A 26,912-nucleotide genomic window follows, 5' to 3' on the forward strand; every position below is an offset into this window, starting at 1 on the left:
TCCAACTCCTGGCAACCAGTAATCTAATCTCTGTCTCTGTTCTGGACATTTCATATAGATGGAGTCATACACTAGGTGGTGACTTTGTGTGAGTGGCTTTTTTCTTTTAGCAAAATGTTTTTAAGGTTCACTCATGTTTTAGCATGTATTAGAACCTTATTCCTTTTTTTTGTTGAATAACATTCCATTGTACGGATCTGGCACATTTTATTTGTTCACTCATTAGTTGATCGGCATTTAGATTTTATCTATATTTTAGCTATTCTGAATAATGCTGTTTTGAACATTTCCATACATGTTTTTGGGTAGATGTATGGTTTCATTTCTTTTGGGTGTGGAATTTTTGACCCATGTGGTAACTGTGTTTAACTTTTTGAGGAACTGCTGAAGTAGCCACACCATTTTATTTTATTTTATTTTATTTTATTTTTTTAAATATTTATTTATTTATGGCTGTGTTGGGTCTTCGTTTCTGTGCGAGGGCTTTCTCTAGTTGCGGCAAGCGGGGGCCACTCTTCATCGCGGTGCGCGAGCCTCTCATTATCGCAGCCTCTCTTGCTGCAGAGCACAGGCTCCAGACGCGCAGGCTCAGTAATTGTGGCTCACGGGCCTAGTGGCTCCGCGGCACGTGGGATCTTCCCAGACCAGGGCTCGAACCTGTGTCGCCTGCATTGGCAGGCAGATTCTCAACCACTGCGCCACCAGGGAAGCCCAGCCACACCATTTTAAACTCTCATCAGCGATATATGAGGGTTCTGATTTCTCCACATTCTTGCCAACAGGATTTGTTTATCTGTTATTGTTTATCTTTTGATTTTAGCCATCCTCGTGGTATCTCATTGTGGTGTTGATTTGTATTTCCTTTTTTTTTTTTTTTTTTTTACTAAATTTATTTATTTTAATTATTTCCTTTTGGCTGCATTGGGTCTTCGTTGCTGCTCATGGGCTTTCTCTAGCTGTGGCGAGTGGGGGCTACTCTTGGTTGCGGTGCACGGGCTTCTCGTTGCGGAGCATGGGCTCTAGGCACGCGGGCTTCAGTAGTAGTGGCACGTGGACTCAGTAGTTGTGGTTCATGGGCTCTAGAGTGCAGGCTCAGCAGTTGTGGCGCACGGGCCTAGTTGCTCCGCAGCATGTGGGATCTTCCTGGACCAGGGCTCAAACCCGTGTCCCCTGCATTGGCAGGTGGATTGTTAACCACTGCACCACCAGGGAAGCCTGATTTGTATGTCTTTTCACGGGCTTGTTTTGGTCATTTATGTGTTTTCTTTGGAGAAATGGCTATTCAGATCCTTGCCCCAGTTTTTAATTAGGATATTTATCTTTTTTTTTTTAAGGTTTCATTTATTTTTTTTGGCCATGCCTTGCAGCATGTGGGATCTTAGTTCCCCAACCAGGGATCAAATCCGAGCCCCCTGCAGTGGAAGCATGGGGTCTTAACCACTGGACCACCAGGGAAGTCCCTATATATCTTTTTTTCTTTTTAATGATTTTTTTTTAAACTTTTTTTTGGGGTTTATTTATTTATTTAATTCATTTATTTATGGCTGTGTTGGGTCTTCGCTTCTGTGCGAGGGCTTTCTCCAGTTGCGGCGAGCGGGGGCCACTCTTCATCGCGGTGCGCGGGCCTCTCACCATCGCGGCCTCTCTTGTTGCGGAGCACGGGCTCCAGACGCGCAGGCTCAGTAATTGTGGCTCACGGGCCTAGCCGCTCCGCGGCATGTGGGATCCTCCCAGACCAGGGCTTGAACCCATGTCCCCTGCATCGGCAGGCAGACTCTCAACCACTGCGCCACCGGGGAAGCCCCCCTATATATCTTTTTATTATTGAGTTATAGAGCTCTTTATACGTTCTGGGTATAAGTCCCTTATCAGATATATATCTTGTAAGTATTTTATTCTATGGGGTTTTTTACTTGATGGTATCATTTGCAGAACAAAAGGTTTTAGGTTCGGAAAACTCCAGTTTATCTATTATTTCTCTTGTTGCCTCTGCTTTTGGTGTTGTATCTAAGAAACCGTTATCCAACCCTGAGTCATGAAGAATTTACTCCAGTTTCATTCTAAGAGTTTTATAGTGTTAGCTCTTACATTTAAGTATATGATCCATTTTGAGTTTTTTTATATATCATATGAATAAGGGGTCCAACTTAATTTTTTGCATGTAGAGAATTTTTAATGTATCAGTTTGTAGAGCTATTTCTGTTTGCATTAGTTTCTTAGTGTTTCTCTAGCAATTTCAGTATATTTCCTTACCTTTTTTACCGTCTATTTAGCGTACCCACTTACAGTTAATATTGTATCACTTCTTGTAAAGTGTAGAAATCTTGTAACTGCAGATATTCTTTTACATCACATCACCTCTGTCCATTGTTATTTATGCTATTGTCTATTGTCATATGTATTAGAGCTACATATATTATAAACCCCAGAAGACAGTATTACAATTTTTGCTTTCAGTAATCATATGTATTTTTAAGAATTTAAGAACTAAAAGTCTTTTATATTGGGTTGGCCAAAAAGTTTGTTCGGATTTTTCCATAAGCTCTTAACGAAAAAACCCAAACGAACTTTTTGGCCAACCCAATATTTATCCAGATATTTACCATTTATGGTGTTCTTCGTTGCCTCCTGAAGATTTGTGTTTTTCATCTAGTACCATTTCCCTTTATTCCGAAGAATTTCTTTTAGCCTTTATTGTAGTCCATATCTTCTGGTGATGAATTCTGTTTGCTCTTTCTTACCTAAAAACGTTTGTTTCACCTTCATTTTGAAGGATATATTAGTTACAGAATTCTGGATTGACAGTTCTTTTTCTTCAAGCACTTTAGAGATGTTTGTTTTACTGTTTTGACTTCCATAGTTTATGATGAGAGATCAGCTGTTAATTCAATCACTGTTTCCCTGTCTTTGATGTGTCATTTTCTTTTGGCTGCCTCTTGAAGACTTTTGTTTGCTTTTCATGAAGCAGTTTTGCTTGTTTGGGATTCACTGTGCTTCTGGAATCCATAAATTTGTCTTCAAATAGAGGAAATTTTCATCCATTATTTTTTCAAAATTTTCTTTACTGCCATATTCTCATATTAATATTCTCTCCCTCACGTCCTCCTCCTCTTCCAGGCCTTTAGCTATACATGGTGGTTTCTTGATACTGTTCAATAGGTCCCTGAAGCTCTGTTCATGTTTTTCACCGTTTTCTCTTTTTCAGGTAGATCCTATCTATTGATGTAGCTTCAAGCTCACTGACTCTTTCCTTTGTCATCTTGATTCTGTTGTTAAGCCCATCCAATGAATTTTTCACTTCATGTATATTTTTAAGTTTAAGAATTTCTATTTAGTTCTTTTTTGTTTTTAAAGATTTATTTATTATTTATTTTCTTTATTTTTGGCTGCATTGGGTCTTATTTGCAGCACGCAGGGTCTTTGTTGAGGCATGTGGGATCTTTTGTTGCAGCGCGTGGGCTTCTCTCTAGTTGTGGCATGTGGGTTTTCTCTTCTCTAGTTGTGGCACGCAGGCTCCAGGGCATGGGGGCTCTGTAGTTGTCGTGAGTGGGTTCCAGAGCACATGGGCTCTGTAGTTTGCGGCACGCGGACTCTAGTTGAGGCGTGCGAGCTCAGTAGTTGTGGTGCGCGGGCTAAGTTGCCCCGCGGCATGTGGGATCTTAGTTCCCTGACCAGGGATCGAACCCGCATCCCCTGCATTGGAAGGCGGATTCTTTGACACTGGACCACCAGGGAATTCCCTATTTAGTTCTTTTCTTATTGTTTTGATATTTATTTATTGATTGATTGCTGCATTGGGTCTTTGTTGCTGCATGTGGGCTTTCTCTAGTTGCTGCGAGCGGGGGCTGCTCTTTGTTGTGGTGCGCGGGCTTCTCATTGCGGTGGCTTCTCTTGTTGCAGAGCACGGGCTCTAGGTGCGTGAGCTTCAGTAGCTGTGGCACGCAGGCTCGGTAGTTGTGGCTCATGGGCTTTAGAGCGCAGGCTCAGTAGTTGTGGCACACTGGCCCAGTTGCTCCACAGCATGTGGGATCTTCCCGGCCCAGGGCTCAAACCAGTGTCTCCTGCATTGGCAGGCAGATTCTTAACCACTGTGCCACCAGGGAAGTCCACTCAGCAATTTTTGAAGTAGAAATTCATTTTATGATGGATTTTAAAATATTTGGTAGTTTTCAGTTTATTGCAGTTTTTATCTCTGTTAGCATTAAGTGATTTCATCTTTGGCCAGCAGGAGCCTCTTTAGGTTGGACCATAGGTCCTTTTGACATGACTAAAGCAGTCTTTTATAGCTTTCTTGCTATTTGATAGAACAGGGTATTCAGGGCATACTTGACCTAGACCTAGAATCATCCACTTCTTTCAGTAGTTCTGGTTCCTTTGGGAAATGCTGTTTGGAGACCCCAGCCTGGGTGCTTATTTCTACTGTGGTAGTCATGAGTCTTTCTAAAACACAAGAAAAAATAGGTTAATTAATATGTGTTTTTATCTTTTGCCTAAAAGAAGAAGTAATGATGGTAAATGTTTTATCCTACACATACTTCTTTATGCCACAATTACATCTTTTATATGAGGAAGATCAAACTTAAAGCTTGAATTTATTCTTCTTATTTAGCCTATACTTTTTTTAAAAAATAATTATTATCTTGCTGCTCTCTGTAATACAGTGGTGTTCGAAGTCTGAGTAAACCCGTATAGCTGAATGGCTTGTTAATAGCCACAGCCTCCTAAAAGTCAGTATTTTGGGTGAACTTGATTTAGTGAAGTATACTGAGTTTTATACTTTGGAAAAGAAACTAATGTAAAGTAGAAAAAGTATTTGGAAATTGATGCCTGCGTTATGAAGATGGAAAATAGTTGCATGCTTTCTTACTATACTACATGATGTAAAAAAGAAGGAACCACCTTATATAACTTCCGCTTGTTTGGACTGTTTCAATTAAAACGTTTCCCCCCCCCTTTGTTAAAATGTGAGATCTTGGAATCCAAAAAATAAAACAAATGAATGTATATAACAAAACAGAGGGACTTCCCTGGTAGTCCAATGGCTAAGACTCTGCACTCCCAATGCACGGGGCCTGGTTCGATCCCTGGTCAGGGAATTAGAAGTCACGTGCCACAACTAAAGATCCCGCATGCCTCAGTGAAGGTCCTGAAGAAGCCCGCACACTGCAACAAAGATCTTGCGTGCCACAACTAAGACCCGACGCAGCCAAATAAATAAATAAATAGTGAAATAATATAGAAACAAACAAAACAGAAACAGACTCACAGATACCAAGAACAAGCAAGTGTTTACCAGTGGGGAAGGAAGGAGTGGGGGAGGGGCAAGGCAGGGGATTAAGAGATACAAACTACTATGTATAAAATAGAAAAAAAAATGTAAGATCTTTAATGTGTGCTTTTTTTTTTTTTTTTTTTTTTTTGTCTCCTTATAATCTGTGTACCCTCTTACAGGATTTACTTGTGCATTTTAACAGTACCTCTCACTTATTAAATAAGAATGCATCTGTGGAATTTTAATAGTAACATGTATAGCTGCAAGCCTGCCCTGTGAAACTTTTCAGGTTGGATTAGTTTACTGTAGGGTCTGGAATCTCTGTTGTCCAGAACCTGATTCTTTTTTCCTGAGCTTAGGGTATAGCCTCTAATTATAAATTAATCTTCTTTTCCTGTAATTATTTCTTTCTCTCAAGTCTCTATATATCTATTTTTACCTTTAGTAAAAGACTAAAGGTAAAGACATAGTAATAGTATTTTACTTATTAGCATGTAGTTTTCTTTTAGAATTTTCTTCTCTGCATTTTATAACTCATTTAAAATCTTTGTGAATATAGCATTAGTTCCCTCATTGTTATACAGTTGGACTTACAATAAAAACTTTATAGTCATAAACAGTGATATAAAATATTTCTGTACACATATCTTTTCATGTCTTGAAATTAAAGTGTAAGTGATATAAAGATAACACATAGTACTTAATAATTGCCATTTCTATCATATTTCCTTTGGTTCTCTAGAAATGAAGTAATTAGTATTTTTCCTTTTTCTTTTTTTATAATGAATGATACTATTGTTTTTATTGTAAATTTCATATAGTGCATTGATTATCACAGAATGCTTTCATTGATTTAAAAAATATTTTTAAAAAATTTATTTATTTGGCTGCATCGGGTCTTAGTTGTGGCACACAAGATCTTTGTTGCGGTGCGCGGGCTTCTCTCTAGTTTTGGCGTGCAGGCTTCTTTCTAGTTGTGGTGTGTAAGCTCCAGAGTGTGCGGGCTCGGTAGTTGTGGCGCATGGGCTTAGTTGCCCTGTGGCATGTGGGATCTTAGTTCCTTGACCAGGGATCGAACCCGCGTCCTCTGCATTGGAAGGCGAATTCTTAACCACTGGACCACCAGGGAACTCCTATTTGTAGACTTTTTAATGATGGCCATTCTGACCAGTGTGAGGTGATACCTCATTGTAGTTTTTTATTTTTTTTATTTTTTTTATTTTTTTTTATTTTTTTTTTTCATGTAATGTCTGAAACATTTATATTAACATATTTCCATACATATTTCCATACAAATACAAATATAAGATTTTTAGGTTCCCTTTTCTCCACACCCTACCCAGCATTTGTTGTCTGTAGATTTTCTGATGAGGCCCATTCTAACCAGTGTGAGGTGATACCTCATTGTAGTTTTGATTTGCATTTCTCTAATAATTAGTGATATTGAGCATCTTTTCATGTGCCTGTTGGCCATCTGCATTTCCTCTTCGGAAAAATGTTCAGTTCTTCTGCCCCCTTTTTTTTTTTAAAATTCATTTATTTTTGGCTGCATTGGGTCTTTGTTGCTGTGCGCGAGCTTTTTCTAGTTGTGGCGAGTGGGAGTGACTCTTCATTGCAGTGTGCGGGCTTCTCATTGTGGTGGCTTCTTTTGTTGCGCAGCACAGGCTGTAGGCACATGGGCTTCAGTAGTTGTGGCATGAGGGCTCGGTAGTTGTGGTTTGCGGGCTCTAGAGTGCAGGCTTAGTAGTTGTGGCGCATGGGCTTAGTTGCCCTGCGGCATGTGGGATCTTCCGGGACCAGGGCTCGAACCCGTGTCCCCTGCATTGGCAGGCAGATTCCTATCCACTGTGCCACCAGGGAAGTCCCCTTCTGCCCATTTTTCAATTGGGTGGTTTTTTGATGTTGAGTTGCATGAGCTGTTTATATATGTTGGGTATTAACCCCTTATCAGTCACATCGTTTGCAAATATTTCTCCCATTCAGCAGGTTGTCTTTTGTTTTGTTTATGGTTTCCTTTGATGTGCAAAAGCTTTTAAGTTTAATTAGGTCTTATTTGTTTATTTTTGCTTTTGTTTCCTTTGTTTTAGAACACAGATTAAAAAAAAATTGGTGTGATTTATGTCAAAGAAAGTTCTGCCTGTTTTACTCTAGGAATTTTATAGTATCTTGCCTTAAATATAGGTCTTTAATCCATTTTGAGTTTATTTTTGTATATGGTGTTAGAGAATGTTCTAATTTTATTCTTTTATATGTAGCTGTCCCGTGTTACCAACACCTTTTATTGAAGAGACTGTCGTTTCTCCATTGTGTATTCTTGCCTCCTTTGTCATAGATTGACTATAGATATGTGGGTTTATTTCTGGGCTCTCTATTCTGTTCCACTGACCTATGTGTCTTTTTTTTTTTTTTTTTTGCCAGTACCATACTGTTTTGTAGCTTCGTAGTACAGTCTGAAGTCAGGGAGTGGGATTCCTCCAGCTCTGTTCTTCTTTCTCAAGATTGTTTTGTCTATTTGGGGTCTTTTATGTTTCCATAGAAATTAAAAAATCATCTGTTCTAGTTCTGTGAAAAATGCCATTACTCATTTGGTAGGGATTTCATTGAGCCTGTAGATTGCCTTGGGTAGTATGGTCATTTTAACAATATTAATTCTTCCAATCCAAGAACATCTTTCCATCTGATTGTGTCATCTTCAGTTTCTTTCATCAGTGTCTTATAGTTTTCTGAGTACAGGTCTTTTACCTCCTAGGTATTTTATTCTTTTTGATGCAGTGGTAAATGGGACTGTTTCCTTAATTTCTCTTTTTGATAGTTTGTTGTTAGTGTATAGAAATGTAACAGATATCTGTATATTAGTTTTTTTTTTGGCTGCATTGGGTCTTTATTGCTGTGCGTGGGCTTTCTCTAGTTATGGCTAGTAGGGGCTACTCTTTGTTGTGGTGAGCAGGCTTCTCATTGCGGTGGCTTCTCTTGTTGCAGAGCACAGGCTCTAGGTGCACAGGCTTCAGTAGTTGTAGCTCACGGGCTCTAGGGCACAGGCTCAGTAGTTGTGGCATACAGGCTCAGTAGTTGTGGCACATGGGCTTAGTTGCTCTGCAGCATGTGGGATCTTCCCAGACCAGGACTCGAACCCTTGTCCCCTGCATTGGCAGGTGGATTCTTAACCACTACGCTACCAGGCAAGTCCTGTATATTAGTTTTGTTCCCTGCAACTTTCCTGAGTTTCATTGATGAGCTCTAGTAGTTTTCTGGTAACGTCTTCAGGATTTTCTTTTTTTTAAAAATTAATTTATTTTATTTATTTAGTTTTGGCTGTGTTGGGTCTTCGTTGCTGTGCACGGGCTTTCTATAGTTGCGGCGAGCGTGGGCTATTCTTTGTTGTTTCGGTGGCTTCTCTTGTTGTGGAGCACGGGCACTAGTCGTGCGGGATCCAGTAGTTGCGGCATGTGGGCTCAGTAGTTATGGCTCGTGGGGTCTAGAGCACAGGCTGAGTAGTTGTGGCTCACGGGCCTAGTCGCTCCGCGTCATGTGGGATCTTCCCGGACCAGGGCTCGAACCCGTGTCCCCTGCATCGCCAGGCGGATTCTTAACCACTGTGCCACCAGGGAAGCCCTTCAGGATTTTCTATGTGGAGTATCATGCCATCTTCAAACAGTGACATTTTTACTTCTTTTCTAATTTGCATTCCTTTTTTTTCTTTTTTTGTTTTTTTCTTTGACTGCTGTGGTTAGAACTTAGAAAACAATGTTGAATAGCGAAATTGGGAATCCTTATTTTATTCCTGATCTTAGAGGAAATGTTTTCAGCTTTTCATCATTGAGTATGATGTTAGCTGTGGGTTTTTCATATATGGCCTTTATTATGTATAGGTAGGTTTACTTTCTGCTCACTTTCTGGGGAGCATAAATGGACGTTGAACTTTATCAAAAGCTTTTTCTCCATGTATTGAAATGATGGTATGATTTTTATTCTTCAATTTGTTAATGTGTTATATAACACATTGATTAATTTGTGGATATTGAAAAACTCTTGCATCCCTTGGATAAATCCCACTTGATCATGGTGTATAATTCTTTTAATGTATTGTTGGATATGGTTTGCTACTATTTTGTTGAGGATTTTTGTATCTATGTTCATCAGTGATAATGGCCTGCAATTTTTTTGTGTGTGATATCTTTGTCTGGTTTTGGTATCAGGGTGATGGTGCCCTCATAGAATGACTTTGGAAGTGTTCCTTCCTCTGCTGTGTTTTGGAATAGTTTAAGGAGGATAGGTGTTAACTCTTCTTTAAATATTTGAATGTTTGGTAGAATTCACCTGTGAAGCCATCTGGTCCTAGACTTCTGTTTGTTGGGAGCTTTTATTTTTTATGTATTTTAACTTTTTTTTTTTTGTTTTGGCTGCACTGCATAGCTTGCGGGATCTTAGTTCCCTGACCAGGGATCGAACCCAGGCCCTTAGCAGTGAAAGTGCAGAGTCCTAACCACTGGACCGCCAGGGAATTTCCTGTTGGGAGTTTTTAAGTTACTGATTCAATTTCAGTACTTGGTCTGTTCATATTTTCTACTTCTTCCTGCTTCAGTCTTGGGAGACTGTACCTTTCTAAGAATTTGTCCATCTCTTCTAGGTTTTCCATTTTAGTTGTGTATAGTTGCTAGTAGTAGTAGTAGTTTATGATTCTTTGTATTTCTGTCCTGTCAGTTGTAACTTTTTTCATTTCTCATTTTATTGATTTGAGCCCTCTCCCTTTTTTCTTTTTTCTTTTTGATTTTTTTTGGCCACATGCCACGGCATGCGGAACTTCCCTGAACAGGGATTGAACCTCTGCCTCCTGCAGTGGAGGTCTTAACCACTGGACCACCAGGGAAGTCCTCCCTTTTTTTCTTGATGAGTTTGGCTAAAGGTTTATCACTTTTGTTTATCTTTTCAAAGAACCAGCTTAGTTTTATTGATCTTTTCTATTGTTTTCTCCATTTCTATTTCATTTATTTTTGCTCTGATCCTTATGATTTCTTTCCTTCTACTAATGTTGGGTTTTGTTTGTTCTTCTTTCTCTAGTTGCTTTAGATGTAAAGTTAGGTTGTTTATTTGAGATTTTTTTGTTTCCTGAGGTACAAGCTTATATTGCTGTAAACTTCCCTTTTTTGCAACTGCTTTTGCTGCATCCCATACGTTTTGGATCATCCTGTGTTTTTTTTTTTTTCTTTTTTGACCACATCACGTGGCTTGCGGGATCTCAGTTCCTTGTCCATGGATTGAACCTGGACCATGACAGTGAAAGCCCGGAATCCTAACCACTAGGCCACCAGGGAACTCTCTGGATCATCGTGTTTTTGTTTTCATTTGTCTCTTGGTATTTTTTTTTAAATTTGCACTTTATTTATTTACTTATTTATTTACTTATTTTTGTGGCTGTGTTGGGTCTTTGTTGCTGCGCGCTGGCTTTTTCTAGTTGTGGCGAGTGGGGGCTACTCTTCGTTGCGGTGCGCGGGCTTCTCTTGGGGTGGCTTCTCTTTGTTGCAGAACACGGGCTCTAGGCACGCGGGCTTCTGTAGTTGTGGCACGCAGGCTCAGTAGTTGTGGCCTGTGGGCTCTAGAGTGCAAGCTCAGTAGTTGTGGCGCATGGGCTTAATTGCTCCGCAGCATGTGGGATCTTCCTGGATCAGGGCTCGAACCCATGTCCCCTGCATTGGCAGGTGGATTCTTAACCACTGCGCCACCAGGGAAGTCCCATGTCTCTTGGTATTTTTTAATTTTCTCTTTTGATTTCACTAGTGATCCATTGGTTGTTTAGTAGCGTATTGTTTAGCCTCCACATGTTTGTGTTTTTCATAGTTTTTTTTCTTGTAGTTGATTTCCAGTCTCATAGTGTTGTAAAAGATGCTTGGTATGATTTCAGTTTTCTTAAAATTTACTGAGGCTTGTTTTGTGGCCTAGTATGTACGTGATCTCTCCTGGAGAATATTGCACGTGCGCTTGAAAAGAATGTGTATTCTGCTGCTTTCGGATGGAGTGCTCATATATATAGATATACATATCTCTCTCTATGTATCAGTTAAGTGCATCTGCTGTAATGTGTCATTTTAGGCCAGTGTTTACTTAGTGTTTTTCTGTCTGGATGATCTGGCCGTTGATGTAAGTGGGGAGTTGAAAATCCCTTACCATTATTGTATTCCTGTCAGTTTCTCATTTTATGTTCATTAGTATTTGAATTGTATATTTAGGTGTTCGTTTGTTGGGTACGTATACGTTTACAATTGTTATATCCTCTTTTTGGACTGATCCCATGATCATTATGTAGTGTTCTTTGTCTCTCGTAACAGTCTTTATTTTAAAGTCTGTTTTGTCTGATACTGGTATTGCTGCTCCAGCTTTCTTTTGATTTTTCCATTTGCATGGAATACCTTTTTTACCCCCTCACTTTGAGTATGTGTGTGTCTCTAGATCTGAAGTGAGTCTGTTGTAGGCAGCATATATGTGGGTCTTGTTTCTGTATCCATTCAGCCAGACCATGTCTTTTGGTTGGAGCATTTAGTCCATTTACATTTAAGGTAATTATCGATATGTATGTTCTTATTGCCATTTTGTTGTTTTGGATTTGTTTTTGTAGGTCTTTTTTTCCCATTCTTCTTCTTCTCTTGTTTTCTTCTCGTGATTTGATGACTATCTTTTGGGTTATGATTGGATTTTTTTTTCTTTTTTATGTGTATATCTATCATAGATTTTTGGCTTGCAGTTACCATGAGGATTTGGTATAGCAGTCTATATATATATACGGGATTGTTTTAAGTTGCTGATCTCTTAATTTCAAATGCATTTAAAAAACCCTGCATCTGTATTCTCCTCCCCTCATGATTACTGTTTTTTTTTTAAAAATTAATTAATTTATTGTTGGCTGCATTGGGTCTTCATTGCTGCGTGCAGGCTTTCTCTCTAGTTGTGGCGAGTGGGGGCTACTCTTCGTTGCAGTGCACGGGCTTCTCATTGCGGTGGCTCCTCTTGTTGCAGAGCATGGGCTCTAGGCACGTGGGCTTCAGTAGTTGTGGCTCGCGGGCTTCAGTAGTTGTGGCTCGCGGGCTCTAGAGTGCAGAGTCAGTAGTTGTGGCGCACGGGTTTAGTTGCTCTGCGGCATGTGGGATCTTCCCAGACCAGGGCTCGAACCCGTGTCCCCTGCATTGGCAGGTGGATTCTTAGCCACTGCGCCACCAAGGAAGCCCATGATTACTGTTTTTGATATCATAGTTTACATCTAATTGTTTTGTGTATCCCTTAACTGCTCATCGTGGATGTAGATGATTTTTACTACTTTTGTCCTTTAACCTCCCTACCAGCTTATTGCGTGCTTATTCACTATTTTATTTTAATTTTCTGCTCGTATTTTCCTTTGTAACTCATTTATATTGCTATATTATATGCTTCAAACCTCTTTGGAGAGTAAGGTAGGGTACAAATAATAAGTAATCATATATGATTTCTAGGAATGTAGTCTTCATAGTAAGACAGTGCCACTGAAACTCTTTATTATTTTTACAATTATTTCAGTCCTCTTGTCAGTAGTGAAAAGAAATGGCAATACTGGCTTGGTGTTTATTTCTGGTTTTAAATTGTGGGAATGGTAGAGAGGGATCCATAATAATTCTGAGTATCATTGTGCTGTGAATGAAAAGAGTAACTAGAATAATTAGAGCAGTTCTTTCCTTCCAAAGGCGAGTCAGCACATGTGAGATCATGCCTTCCTACTTGAATCAAAATTCTGAATTTGAGTTTGGCTCTTTATTTCAGGAGAAACCAGATCCAACTGAGTATGTAATAATCCTGGTTGATTCTACTCAGAAAGCAAAGGAGTAGAGGCAAGGTTAAAAACTGTGCCCCAATCCTATGTTGAGAGAATCTTTTTATTTTTATTAATGTAATATTAGAAAAAAAATTGTGGCAGGAATTTAAATGTTAAGTAAAATTACTTTTTAAAAGTTGTTGTGTGGTACTCTGAGGAAGATCAGATGTCAAGGAGAATTACTTTGTGAGGATCTTTCTGATAACACTCTTGGTGGCAACTAGTACAAATGCCACTACCATATTTTTAATAGTTTTGAAGTTACAGGGAAGATGTTATACTTTGGTAATCTGAAAAATCTCTTTGTCCCCCCCCCCCCTTTAATAGAGATGTGAACTGTGTCCTCATAAGGATGGAGCTTTAAAAAGAACAGATAATGGCGGTAAGTGCAGAGAATTCTCTTGAACATTTTCTCTTGAAAATTTTCTTGAACACTGGAGTGCAGATGTATTTTAAAATATCTGGTAGTTCATATTATATCAAAGTGTTTGCTGCTTAAATATTTTTAACAGTACTGGATGTAATTTATGAATTTTTTAAAATTGAAACATAACTTTTCTACTTTCTGGACAAACTTTTGTTTTGTTTTGGTGCAGAATGATCCACATACTTCTAATTAAAATCTTGATTTTTTTTTTAAAATGGATACAGTTTCTTATATTACTGTTGGGAAAAGCCACTTTTTTTTTTTTCTTCGTTAGAGATAAAAATCTGTTTTAGATTCTTTTTCTCCTGTTTTGTGTATTGCTAGACAAATGATGTTTCTAATGCATGTTAATTTTAACACCCTGTGGATCCTTGTTGCTTGAATATAAACAAATTCTGACTTCTCTTAAATTTTGGTGTGCTTTCATAAGACCCCTTTTGTATTTCTAGTTTTCATTTCCATTTTTAGTTACCTTTCTTAGAGAAATCCATGTTTCTTTATAGCTCAGTACCATTCTTAAATGTGTAGACATTATTAAACTGTAACATTTTATGAAAATTAAGCAACTGATGAAGAAACTCAAAATAGTAGAGATAAAACTAGTACTATTAGTATATACTTACATTTTGGGAAGCCAGCTCTAAAGTATTTTTGGCATAGAATAGTTTCATGGCATGAGTAAAAAAAAAAGGGGAAAATACAGTGTTTTTGGCTAGCACTATATAGATATATATAAATATTTAAATCTAATGTTTAGACTATAAGTCACATTATCCAAAATTTTAAATATTAAAAATCCTCGCTCCCACTCCTGTTCACCATTATCTGCACAGTTTCTCAGTACAGTTTCTGCCACCAACATAGTTGCTGTTACTACGTTTTTGGATACACAAATAAATATGAGAAAACAAAAATTCTCTGCAATTTTATACAAATGGATGAATATTATATATACTCTCTTGCATCTTAAGTTTTTCCCTGCACAGTTTATCTATTATCAGTATAGAGCTTTCTTTATTATCGTATGTTATGTAATCAGCTGCCTGTTTCTAATCTTTTGCTTTTATGACTAATGCTTGTATATATGTCATTTTGCTTCTATGCAAAGACATCTGTAGGATTTTATTAATTCCCAACAGTGGAACTGTTAGGTCAAAGAGATTTTACAATTAATTTTGGTAGATATTCCCAAATTATTCTCTTTAGTGGTGGTACCAATTTGTGTTCCCAGCAGCACACATCTTTTGTAATCCAGTAGATGAAAGTTGGTGTCTCAAACCATGCATTTTGCGTTTCTCTTATTATGAGTGAATCTGAATATCTTTTCATGTTTTTAAGAGCAGTTCAACTGGTATTGTCCCATCTGTGATCTGTTCTTTTTCTGTTTGGTTGTTGATTTTTTCCTTTTTGATTTGTTGAAGCTTTCATAGGAGTACCTCATGTATTAGGCTTTTGTGATGAGTTGGACTAGTTTTGGCCCTGTTGTTGATCTTGCTCATGTGGCTTTTTCTCATGCAGAAAATTTTGATTTTTATTTAGGTGAATTTCTTAATCTTGTCTTTCTTGGTTTCTGTGTTTTGAACCATTAGTTAAGGCTTTCCCTACTTCAAAGTTATAAAGGAATTCTTTCATGGTTTTCCTTTAGCTTTTTTTTTTTTCTTGGCCACAACGCATGGCATGTAGGATTGTTCCCCAACCAGCGAGTGAACCTGTGCCCCCTGCAGTGGAAATGCAGAGTCCTAACCACTGGACCACCAGGGAACTCCCTCCTCTAGTATTTCTTTTTTTTTTTAGTAAATTTATTTATTTTATTTTATTTATTTATTTTTGGCTATGTTGGGTCTTTGTTGCTGCACGCGGGCTTTCTCTAGTTGTGGCTAGCAGGGGCTACTCTGTTGCGGTGCGCGTGCTTCTCGTTGTGGTGGCTTCTCTTGTTGCTGAGCAGGGACTCTAGGAGCGCGGGCTTCAGTAGTTGTGGCACAGAGGCTCAGTAGTTGTGGCTCGCAGGCTCTAGAACGCAGGCTCAGTAGTTGCGGCGCATGGGCTTAGTTGCTCTATGGCACATGGGATCTTCTTGGACCAGGGCTCGAACCTGTGTCCCCTGCATTGGCAGGTGGATTCTTAACCACTGCGTCACCAGGGAAGCCCCTCCCTCCTTTAGTATTTTTATAGTTTCTTTCTTTCTTTTCTTTTTTTTTTTTTTTAACAGTTTAATGTTTGATACATTTGGAATGTATCCAGCTAATACAATGTGAGGTATGGTTCCAACTTCATTTTTTCCTAGATGATAAAATGCTACCATTTGTCCCATCTCCATTTATTGAACAGTTCATTTTTTCATATTGATTTGCAATGCCATCTTTCTCATACTCTAAATTTGATGTGTATTTTAAAAATTCTGACTAAATTGTGTTCCAAAATTATTTTGGAGCCTGGTATGCATTTTATTATAGAAATGCCAATTGTATTTCCAGACTGGTTAACAAAACCTCACAGTGTACCTGATGTATATAGTATCAATGATGCTGTTCTTTAATATCTAGTACCCATTTTTCATACCAGAAAATATGTTCCAAATTTTAGTTTTTCTGGTGATCAGGATTAGGAATTTTTCAATTTAACTGTTACTTTTCTTCAATGTCAATCACTCCATAGTTCTCAGTTGTTGAAGGTAAGTGTTTTAACATAGATTGATGTGTGAAAGGTGGGTTATTATAGGCAAAGGGAGAAGTAAATGATAAAAGACACAGGTATATCAGGGATTTGCATTGTAAAGTTTGAATAGTAGCCCTTCTGAGAGGTGGAGCTGATGGTATAGGCAAGATTTTCTTTCTTTTCCCTTTCCCCTGCTCATCCTTTTCCTTCCTTCCTCCCCTCCCCTTGCCTTGGCTTGCCTTCCCTCCCTCCTTCCCCACCTTCCCCCTCCCTCTTTCTTCTCCGCCCCTGCTCCACCCTTTCATACTAAGGACTTGATCCTGTTGATTATGGGGAGCCACTGAAACTGAGGTATAATATATGAGTTTTCTGTTTTAGAAAGATCACTCTGACAGCATTGTGGTAAATGGATTGGAAGGATATGAGACCAGACCAACTATAAAAAAGAAAGGCGAAGCTGGATGATAAGTGCATTTAACATACTTAAAACCAGCTATATGGCCTAGCGGGTGCAGGGAGATAGAAAAAAAATAAATTATGGAGGTAATTCAGTCTGCCATTTTACTCACTGAGCTCTAGGCAAACCTATATGGAAATCCCTTGTGAATTATTGTAAAGCTTTCCCAACCATCGCTGACAAAGACATGAAGTATACTATTATTGGGGGGGCCAGGCAAGAGGTGATGTCGGCTTACTTATATTCTTGAAGAGGAAGTTTTAAAATGAGTTGAGGATCATTGATAGATACTATCTGACAGCACAGTTAGAAGAACTTGAATAAAGCAGGGTTGTGTATTCAGAATGATGTACAGTGTCTTGCACTTTCTCTATTGGGATTTTAAGGGGTTTTTCAAGGATAGTTTTGATTATACATACTTTTTTGGGTTTTATACTCTGATGTTAGAATCTACACTCCACAGAGATAAGACTCTGCTTTATTGTAGCAAGTCCAAGGGAGAGATACTGAGGAACTGTTTGAGACAGAAGTAGGAGGAGGGATAAAAATGAGGGAATGGACATCAGAGATACTAAAGTGGTAAATTTTTACAGGTATATTAAAAAAATGCTTTTATTATTGAAAAATTTCAAGCATACATACAAGTAGAGAGTATCTCCACCTTGGTACCTAGCTTTAACAGTGACCAAGTCATGGCCAGCTGTTTCTTCTATACCCTTCGCTACCCCAGTCTTCTGATTATTTTGAATTCTGTGAGCATTTCTAGTTTACGTGTATATTTTAAAAATGCACAATATGTTAGCACACCTAAAATAATTGACAAGGATTTCCTAAACCCATCAAATATCTAGTCATTGTTCAGAATTTCCTGATTGTCTCCTGTTTTCTTTTATAGTTGTTGAATCAGGATCCCATAAGGTCCATAAGCTGGATCCAAATAAGGTGCATACATTGCAGTAGCTTGGTATGTCTCTTAGGTCTCTCTGTAATCTCCTTTGTCTTCTCTCCCCCTTTGTCAGTTTACTTATGGAAAAAATCTGGGTCATTTGTCCTGTAGAGTTTGTACACAGCAGACTTTGTTGATTAATCTTAGATGGTGTGTGTGTGTGTGTGTGTGTGTGTTTTAACATGTCACTTTGTTCCATGTATTTTCTGTACATTAGTAGTTAGATATATTCAGAGACTTGATCATAATCAGTTTATTGTGGGGACAGTCAAGAATACTTCATAGATAGTGTTGTATATTTCCTTCAAGAGGCATATGATAATTGTTTTGTGTATGTGTGTGTGTGTGTTAACAGCTGTTGATCAGTGTCTAGATCCATTTTCAGGTTCAGCAATGTTGCAGTCTGTATTAGTACTTCATTCCTCCTTATGGCTGACTGATATCCCATTGTATATATACAGGCCACATTTTATCTATCCTTTCATTTGTTGAAAGACATTTGGGTTGTTTCTATCTCTTTGCTGTTGTGAATAGTGCTGCTGTGAACACTGGTATAGATGTTAGAACATTGGTATTTTGGGGGGTATATACTACTAGTGGCGTTGATGGGTCATATGGTGCTTCTGTATTTAACTTTTCAAGGAACCACCAAACTGTTTTTCATAGTGGCTGCACCATTTTTACATTCCCACAAGCAGTGTATGAGGGATCCATTTCCTTCGCATTATCACCAACACTTAATATTTTCTGAATTTTTAGAATTATAGCTATCCTAGTGGATATGAAGTGGTACCTCATTGTGTTTTTGATTTGCATTTCTCTGATCATGAATGATGTTGAGCACTTTTTCATGTGCTTGTTGGCCATTTGTAAATCTTCTTTGGAAAAATACCTGTTCATGTTCTTTTTTTTTTTTGACTGTGCCGGGCATTCCCCGACCAGGGATCGAACCTGTGCCCTCCTGCAGTGGAAGTGTGGAGTCTTAACCACTGGACTGCCAGGGAAGTCCCCCTGTTCATATTCTTTGTCCATTTTGTAATTGGGTTGTTTGTCTTTTTTTTGTTGAGCTGTAAGAGTTCTTTATATCTTCTGGATTCTAGACACCTATCAGAGATACATGATTTACAAATCTTTTCTCCCACTCTGTGGGTTGTTTTTTCATTTTCTTTATATTGTCTGTTGATTCACAATAGTTTTTAATTTGATGAAGTCCAGTTTATCTAATTTTTCTTTTGTTGCTTATGCTTTTAGTGTCCTAATAATCCATTACTACCCGAAGATATAAAGATTTTACACCGATTTCCTTCCTTAGAGTTTTATGTTTTTAGCTCTTTTTAGGTTGTTGATCCATTAAAAAAATTTTTTTTTTCTTTATTTTAACAGACAAGGAAGTTGACACACTTCATGGTTGAAGTCCTAATCCCCAGCTGCTCAGAATGTGACTACATTCAGAGATAGGGTCTTTTTTTCTTTTTTCTTTTGGCTGTGCTGTGCAGCATGCAGGATCCTAGTTCCCCAACCAGAGATCAAACCTGTGCCCCCTGCAGTGGAAGCACGGAGTCCTAACCGCTGGACTGCCAGGGAATTCCCCTGTTGATCCATTTTGAGTTTTTGTTTTGTTTTGTTCTTTTGGCTGCGTTGGGTCTTTGTTGCTGCGTGCGGGCTTTCTCTAGTTGTGGCGAGCAGGGGCTACTCTTCGTTGCACTGCACAGGCTTTTCTCATTGCAATGGCTTCTCTTGTTGTGGAGCATGTGCTCTAGAGTGCAGGCTCAGCAGTTGTGGCGCATGGGCTTAGTTGCTCCACGACATGTAGGATCTTCCTGGACCAGGGATCGAACCTGTGTCCCCTGCATTGGCAGGCGGATTCTTTTTTTTTTTTTTTTTTTTTTTTTTTTAAGATTTATCAGGCATTTAGTAGTGTAATTTTCAATGAAGACAGATTTTGTAGGCACATTACACTCATACCAACATTTACAGGTGTGCTACAATTTTAAAAGTACTTCTTGATATACCTGAAAAGGCAGGCGGATTCTTAACCACTGTGCCACCAGTGAAGACCCTTTTGAGTTAATTTTTGTATATGATGTGAGTTAGGGGTCCAACTTCATTTTTTTTTCTTGTGGGTATCCAGATGTCCCAGCACCATTTGTTGAAGAGACTATTCTTTCCCCCATTGAATGGTCTTGGTATCCTTGTTAAAAATCAGTTGGCTATATGTGCATGGGTTTATTCCTGGACTCTATTATATCCTATTGCTCTTTTTATCTATTCTTATGCCAGTGCACACTGTTGTGATGACTGTAGCTTTGGTAATAAGTTTTGAAGTTGGGAAGTTCGACTGTTCCAATTTTACTCTTTTTTTTTTCAATATTGCTTTGGCTCTTTGTGTTCTATGGAAATTCCATATGAATTCAAGGATTGTGAAAAAGGCCATTGGCATTTTGATAAGGGGTTGCATTGCATCTGTAGATTGCTTTGGATAGTATTGCTGTCTTAACAATATTAAGTCTTCCATAATATGAACACAGGATGTCTTTCCATTTATTTATGTCTTTAAGTTCTTTCAGCAATGTTTTGTAGTTTTCAGTGTAAAAATCTTGAATGAGATCATCCTGGCCTAGTGTGGACACTCAATCCAATGACAGATGTCCTTGTAAAAGTATGTGGAGACACAGACATAGGGGAGATGGCCATGTGAAGACTAAGGTTGAAAAAAAAAAGAGTAATGTGGACACTGGAGTAATGTAACTATAAACCAAGAAATGTCAAGGATTGCGAGAGCCACGAGAAGGTAGGAGAGAAGCATGTTGATTTTGGACTTCTGGCTTCCAGAGCTGTGAGAGAATGTATTTCTGTTTTCTTAAGCTACCAAATTTGTTGACATTTTTTATGGCTGTTCTAGGACACTGATATACTTGTTTTGAGAATATTTGCATTTATATTCATAAGGGGTATTGGGCTGTTATTTTGTTTTCTTATGTTTGTCTGACCTTGGGGGCATTTGCTATCATACTGGCCTCATAGAATGAGCTAGGAAGTGTTCCCTCTTCAAGATTTTTGGAAGAGTTTGAGAAGGATTTTTGTTAATATTTCTTTAAATGTTTGGTAGAATTCACTTATGAAGGCATCTGGTCCAGGGCTTTTCTTTGTGGGGAGGTTTTTGCTTGTTGGTTGATTCAATCTCTTGTTATATAGGTCTGTTCAGATTTTCTCTTTCTTGACTCAACTTTGTTAGTTTGTGTTTCTAAGAATTTGTCCATTTCCTATAGGTTATCTAATTTGTTGGTCTGTATTTGCTCATGGTATTCTCTTGTAATTCTTTTTCTTTTTGTTAAGGTCAGCAATAATGTTCCCACTCTTATTTCTGAATTTAGTAATTTGAGTCCTTTTTTTTCTTAGTCAATCTAAAAGTTTGTCAGTTTTGTTGGTCTTTTCAAAGAACTTTTGGTTTTGTTGATTGTCCCTGTTATTTTTCTCTTCTCATTTTATCTCTAATTTTACACCTTTCTTCCTTCTGCTGGCTTTGGGTTTAGTTTGCTCTTTTTCTAGCTCCTTAGCGTAGGTATATAATTAGTTTATGAATTTGAGATCATCTTTGCTTTTTTTTAAACAGCCTTTTTGGGAGATGGTTTATAGCATGTGTTTCACTCATTCGAAGTGTGCAACTGATTTTTTTTTTAAGTATTTACAGTTATGTGCAACACACCACAGTCAATTTTAGAACATTTTTATCACTTCAAAAAGAAACCCTGTTTTGTTTTTTTTTTTGTATAGGACAGGGAACTGTATTCAATATCTTGTAATAAACTATAATGGAAAAGAATCTGAAAAACAATATATACGTATATAAAACTGAATCACTTTGCTGTACACCAGAAACTAAGACAACATTGTAAATCAGCTATCCTTCAATTAAAAAACCAAAAGAAACCCTGTATTTTTAAACTATCACTCCCTTATCTGTCCACCCTCCCCCATTTCACCCCCCTCAAGCATCTTCTTTCCAACATAGATATTTTCAGGTATGAATTTAACTCGTGAGTGCTGCTTTCTATGTATCACATGAGGTTTTGTATATTGTGTGTTTTTCATTTGTCTTAGGGTATTTTCTAGTTTCCATTGGATTTCTTCTTTGACTCATTGGTTATTTAAGAGAATATTGTTTAATTTCCATGTATTTGTGAATTTTCCAGTTTTCCTTCTGTTGTTGATTTCTATTTTCATTCCATTGTAGATTGATAAGATCTGATTTCAGATCTTTTAAAATTTATTGACACTTGTTTTGTGACCTGAATTGTGATCTTGGAGAATGTTCATGGGTATTTGAGAAGAATGTGTATTTTGCTGTTTTTAGTTCAGTGTTCTTTATATGTATATTGGGCCTAGATGTATTGTAGTGTTATTCAATTCTTCGATTTATTTACTGATTTACTAATAAGTTCTGTCCATTATTGAAACTTGGGTACTGAAGTTTCCAGCTATTACTAAAGAGCGGTCTGTTTCTCCCTTTAGTTTTGTTTCATGTATTTTGGAGCTCTGATGTTTGGTGCATATATATTTATAATTGTTTTATCTTGGCTTTTTTTTTTGTTTTTTTTAAAAATTTTTGGGTGCATTGGGTCCTCATTGCTGTGCACGGGCTTTCTTTAGTTGCGGCGAGCAGGGGCTACTCTTCGTTGTGTTCGTTGTGGTGCATGGGCTTCTCATTGTGGTGGCTTCTCTTGTTGTGGAGCACGGGCTCAATAGTTATGGCTCATGGACTCTAGAGCGCAGGCTCAGTAGTTGCGGTGCACGGGCTTAGTTGCTCCACGGCAGGTGGGATCTTCCCCGACCAGGGCTCGAACCCGTGTCCCCTGCATTGGCAGGAGGATTTTTAACCACTGCACCACCAGGGGAGCTCCTTGGTGTTTTAAAAAAAATAAATTTATTTATTTATTTTTGGCTGTGTTGGGTCTTCATTGCTGCGCGTGGGCTTTCTCTAGTTGCGGCAAGTGGGGGCTACTCTTTACAGTGTGTGGGCTTCTCATTGCAGTGGCTTCTGTTGTTGTGGAGCACGGGCTCTAGGCGTGCAGGTTTCAGTAGTTGCAGTACGTGGGCTCAGTAGCTGTGGCTCGCAGGCTTAGTTGATCCGTGGCGTGTGGGATCTTCCTGGACCAGGGATCGAACCTGTGTCCCCTGCATTGGCAGGCAGATTCTTAACCACTGCGCCACCAGGGAAGTCCCTCTTCTTGGTGTTTTGACCTGTTTTTCAATATATAATGTTCTTCTCTGTTCCTTGTAACAGATTTTAATTCTTATTTCATTTTCCATACATATATTTTTAGTAGCTATCCTGGGGATTGCAATTAACTTCTTAAACTTAACAACACCCTGAGAAACACCCAGGTTAGGGAATACAAAGGCAAATGCCTTGAGTCAGTCCTTTGGGTTCTTTCTCTCCCCCTCCCACAGTTAGGTCAAAACTTAAAATCACAGTTCTTTGAGAACAAGCTCTGCTCAACCACTTCTGGAACCAGGGACCAGAGTTTGGCACTAGGAACATGGGGTGCTGTCTTCAAGACCATTGTCAAGCCAATGAGGGGTAGAGCCAGGGCAAGTAAAAATTATGTAAAACTCTTACTGTTTTTAAGTTGCCTCTTTCTTCTTCTTCTTTTTTTTTTGTTTGGTTTTGGCCGCGCAGCGTGGCATGTGGGATCTTAGTTCCACGACCAGGGATTGAACCCATGCCCTCTGCAGTGGAAGTGCAGAGTCTGGACCACTAGGGAAGTCCCAAGTTGCCTCTTTCTTTATTGTTTACTTGGGTGCATAAACTTTTGACTATCTTCCAGAGTTCTGACAAAGTTGATTACGACATTTAATGCTCCATTTTCTGGTGTTTCTGTGACAGCACAAGCTCTTGAAGATGCCATAGGTCCAAATGCTTCATTTTTAACCCTTATTTACCAGTTTTCAAGAGACAAGTATATTATTTGGTTGCCAGTAACAGAAATAGATTCTGGATAACTGAAGCAACAAGAATATATGAAAAGGTATAACTCACAGACTTAAGGAAAAATTGAGTGCTCGAGTGTTTGCATTTTGGAGTGACTGGAACCAGAAATGAATAGAATCTCCTGAAGCGTGGTATTCTAGCAAGAAGAGGGAATGGATACTGAATAAGCAGTTTTTTTCTTTTAAATTTGTTTATTTAATTTATTTATTTTTGGCTGTGTTGGGTCTTCGTTGCTGCGCCGGGCTTTCTCTAGTTGCAGCCAGCGGGGGCTACTCTTTGTTGCGGTGCGCGGGCTTCTCATTGTGGTGGCTTCTCTTGTTGCGGAGCATGGGCTCTAGGCATGGGGGCTTCAGTAGTTGTGGCTCACAGGCTCTAGAGCGCAGGCTCAGTAGTTGTGGTGCACAGGCTTAGTTGCTCCGCGGCATGTGGGATCTTCCCGGACCAGGGCTTGAACCCGTGTCCCCTGCATTGGCAGGCGGATTCTTAACCACTGTGCCACCACAGAAGCCTGTGAATAAGCTTAAATCGTGGCTATCTACAGTAGTATTATATGAGTTAATGGATTTGGGTTGAGATGAGGGAAGGGAGCTGCTCAGATTTCTCTGTGGACAGCTGAATGTTGATGGTCTTAACTGAGGTAGAGAGTGTTGGGCAGAGGGTTGTTTTGAGAGTAAAGATCAGTGTTGAGATATACTTATCATGTGTTGAGTTTAAGGTGATGGTGAGATTGCTGAAAAATGTATATGTCAGTAGGAAATTGGATATAATTACCAGCTTTTAGCTCTTACTGTTCCTGCTTCCTTACCATGTAGTTTGCTTCCTGGGGAGGTTACCGCATTCTTGATATCTGTCCGGAGCTATTTTCTGCATACATAAACACTTTTTACACAAATGTAGGATATAGTGTTTTATGAATTGCTTCTTCATTTCATAATATACCTTGGAGATCATTGCACATAAGTAATAAAAAACTCTCTCATATACATCTGCAAGATACTTAATTGTAAAAATGAACCGTAATTTATTTAACCATTCTCTTGATGCACATTTAGTTATTATTGTTATTATTATTTTTAAACAGTACTGTAGTGAATGGCCATGTACAATGTAATCATGGATAAGTGGGTGATTAGCTATAGGCAAAAATTCCTAGAAGTGGGATTGCTGGGTCAGAGGGTATGTGCATCAGAAATTTCAGTGGATTTTGCCTAATTCCCCGCTATTGAGATGTACTAATTCACAGTATATTCACAATACACGCGAAGAGCCTGTTTTCATCATATTTTCCTCAGCACAGTTGTATGACCACCCGAGTCAGTTTCAGTTTTGGATTGTTGATCAGACTCACAAGTCACAATCGGCTTATCCAGCACCAAACATACCTGTAAAGGAAAAGCATACACCGTTGCGATACAGAGGCCTCCAAACTCTGATGCAGGATTTGATGTTTCCAGCATTTTGATTGTAAGGTTGACAAGAAGCTAATGCGAGTGCAGGTCCCATTAGCAGAGGGAAGCCTCCAGGTTTGGGGACCCTCAGTTTAAATCTGCCTACTAGCCATATAGCCTCTCTGTTTGTAAGTGGCTAGCTCTTCTATTTTAATGTAGTGTAGACTATAAATTATAAGTTATGCAATCAATATTCATTCCTGACAGCCAAGTACAGCAGGCTAAAGAGCATTCTTGGATAAATTATTAGTACATGGCAGACACTATAGGACCCTCATCTATCTTCAGGGTTGATCTTGCAAGAACTGTGAAGATATTTTCCTCAAGAGCCTGAAAGAGAGATTCAGAATACAGATTTTAACTCTTTCCATCTGTCAGTATTAAGAATCTTTTTATATTTGCCATTCTGGTAGGTAAGAATTATGTAAACCTAGCCTTAATCTGTATTTCTCTTATGAGAGAAGTTGAGCAACTTTTCATATGCTTAAAATCTATTTGTATTTTCTTTATGTGAAGTATTCATTCATATTGTTAGCTCATTTTCCTCTTGGTACATTCCTCATGGCACATGTGGTTTTTTTTGTTTGTTTGTTTTTTTTTTTTATAAATTTATTTATTTATTTATTTATTTTTGGCTGTGTTGGGTCTTCGTTTCTGTGCCAGGGCTTTCTCCAGTTGCGGCGAGTGGGGGCCACTCTTCATCGCGGCGCGCGGGCCTCTCACTGTCGCGGCCTCTCCGTTGCCGAGCACAGGCTCCAGACGCGCAAGCTCAGCAGTTGTGGCTCAGGGCTTAGTTGCCCCGCGGCATGTGGGATCTTCCCAGACCAGGGCTCGAACCCATGTCCCCTGCATTGGCAGGCAGATTCTCAACCACTGCGCCACCAGGGAAGCCCTTTTTGTTTGTTTTTTAATATTTATTTATTTTTTTAAAATTTATTTTGGCTGTGCTGGGTCTTAGTTGCGGTATGTGGGATCTTTTAGTTGCAGCATGTGGACTTCTTAGTTGTGGCACACGGACTCTTAGTTGCAGCACGTGGGCTTCTTAGTTGCAGCACGCAGACTCTTAGTTGTGGCACGCATGTGGGATCTAGTTCCCCCACCAGGAATCGAACCTAGGCCTCCTGCCATGGGACCGCAGAGTCTTACCCACTGGACCACCAGGGAAGTCCTGGCAGATTTGTTGATTGTTGTGTAAGAACTCTTAGTGTATTATGGAAATTAGTCCTTTGTCTGGGGTATTGCAGAATTTTTTCCTCCTAGATGGTGGTTTGTGTTTTGATTTTGCTTTTGGCCATATAGAAATTTAAGTTTATAATCATGTTTATTATTATTATTAACAAATATTTTCCTAATTTTGTAGCATACTAGAAGGACTGTTTTCTACACCAAGATTATTTTAAACTTTTTAAAAAAAATTAATTAATTAATTAATTTATTTTTGGCTGTGTTTCATCTTCGTTTCTGTGCGAGGGCTTTCTCTAGTTGCGACGAGCGGGGGCCACTCTTAATCGCGGTGCGCGGGCCTCTCACTGTTGCGGCCTCTCTTGTTGCGGAGCACAAGCTCCAGATGCGCAGGCTCAGTAGTTGTGGCTCACGGGCCTAGTTGCTCCGTGGCATGTGGGATCCTCCCAGACCAGGGCTCGAACCCGTGTCCCATGCATTGGCAGGCAGATTCTCAACCACTGCGCCATCAGGGAAGCCCCTATTTTAAACTTTTTGTATGGTTTTTTCTAGTAGGTGGTTTGAAAAAAATTTAGATTGTTGATCCATCCAGAATTTATTGTAATGTAAGCTGTGAGGTATGGAGCTATTTATTTTTCACCTAGATGACTGCCCATTTGTTCCAAATACCTATTTTGAATAATCTGTTTTCCCTTGATG

General features: G+C 38.9%; 1 protein-coding gene across 12 annotated transcripts in view; it reads left to right on the forward strand.

Annotated features, from left to right (window-relative positions):
* MLLT10 (MLLT10 histone lysine methyltransferase DOT1L cofactor) overlaps nt 1-26,912 on the forward strand; it is a 252,303-nt gene that overhangs the window by 38,916 nt on the left and 186,475 nt on the right. For 11 of the 12 annotated variants that reach the window (XR_014260523.1, XR_014260524.1, XM_082449646.1 and 8 more), the window contains one exon: nt 13,434-13,488. The exons of the other annotated variant lie outside the window; for it this stretch is intronic. Coding sequence is in view for 7 of the 11 variants with exons in the window: in XM_082449646.1 (XP_082305772.1) it covers nt 13,434-13,488 (55 nt within the window). In the remaining 4 variants the exon portion in view is untranslated. The remainder of the gene's footprint in view (nt 1-13,433; nt 13,489-26,912) is intronic. 12 annotated transcript variants of the gene reach the window in all.

The sequence above is a fragment of the Balaenoptera physalus genome (genome assembly GCF_965194825.1).
Source record: "Balaenoptera physalus genome assembly, chromosome: 2".
NCBI classification, from domain to species: domain Eukaryota; kingdom Metazoa; phylum Chordata; class Mammalia; order Artiodactyla; family Balaenopteridae; genus Balaenoptera; species Balaenoptera physalus.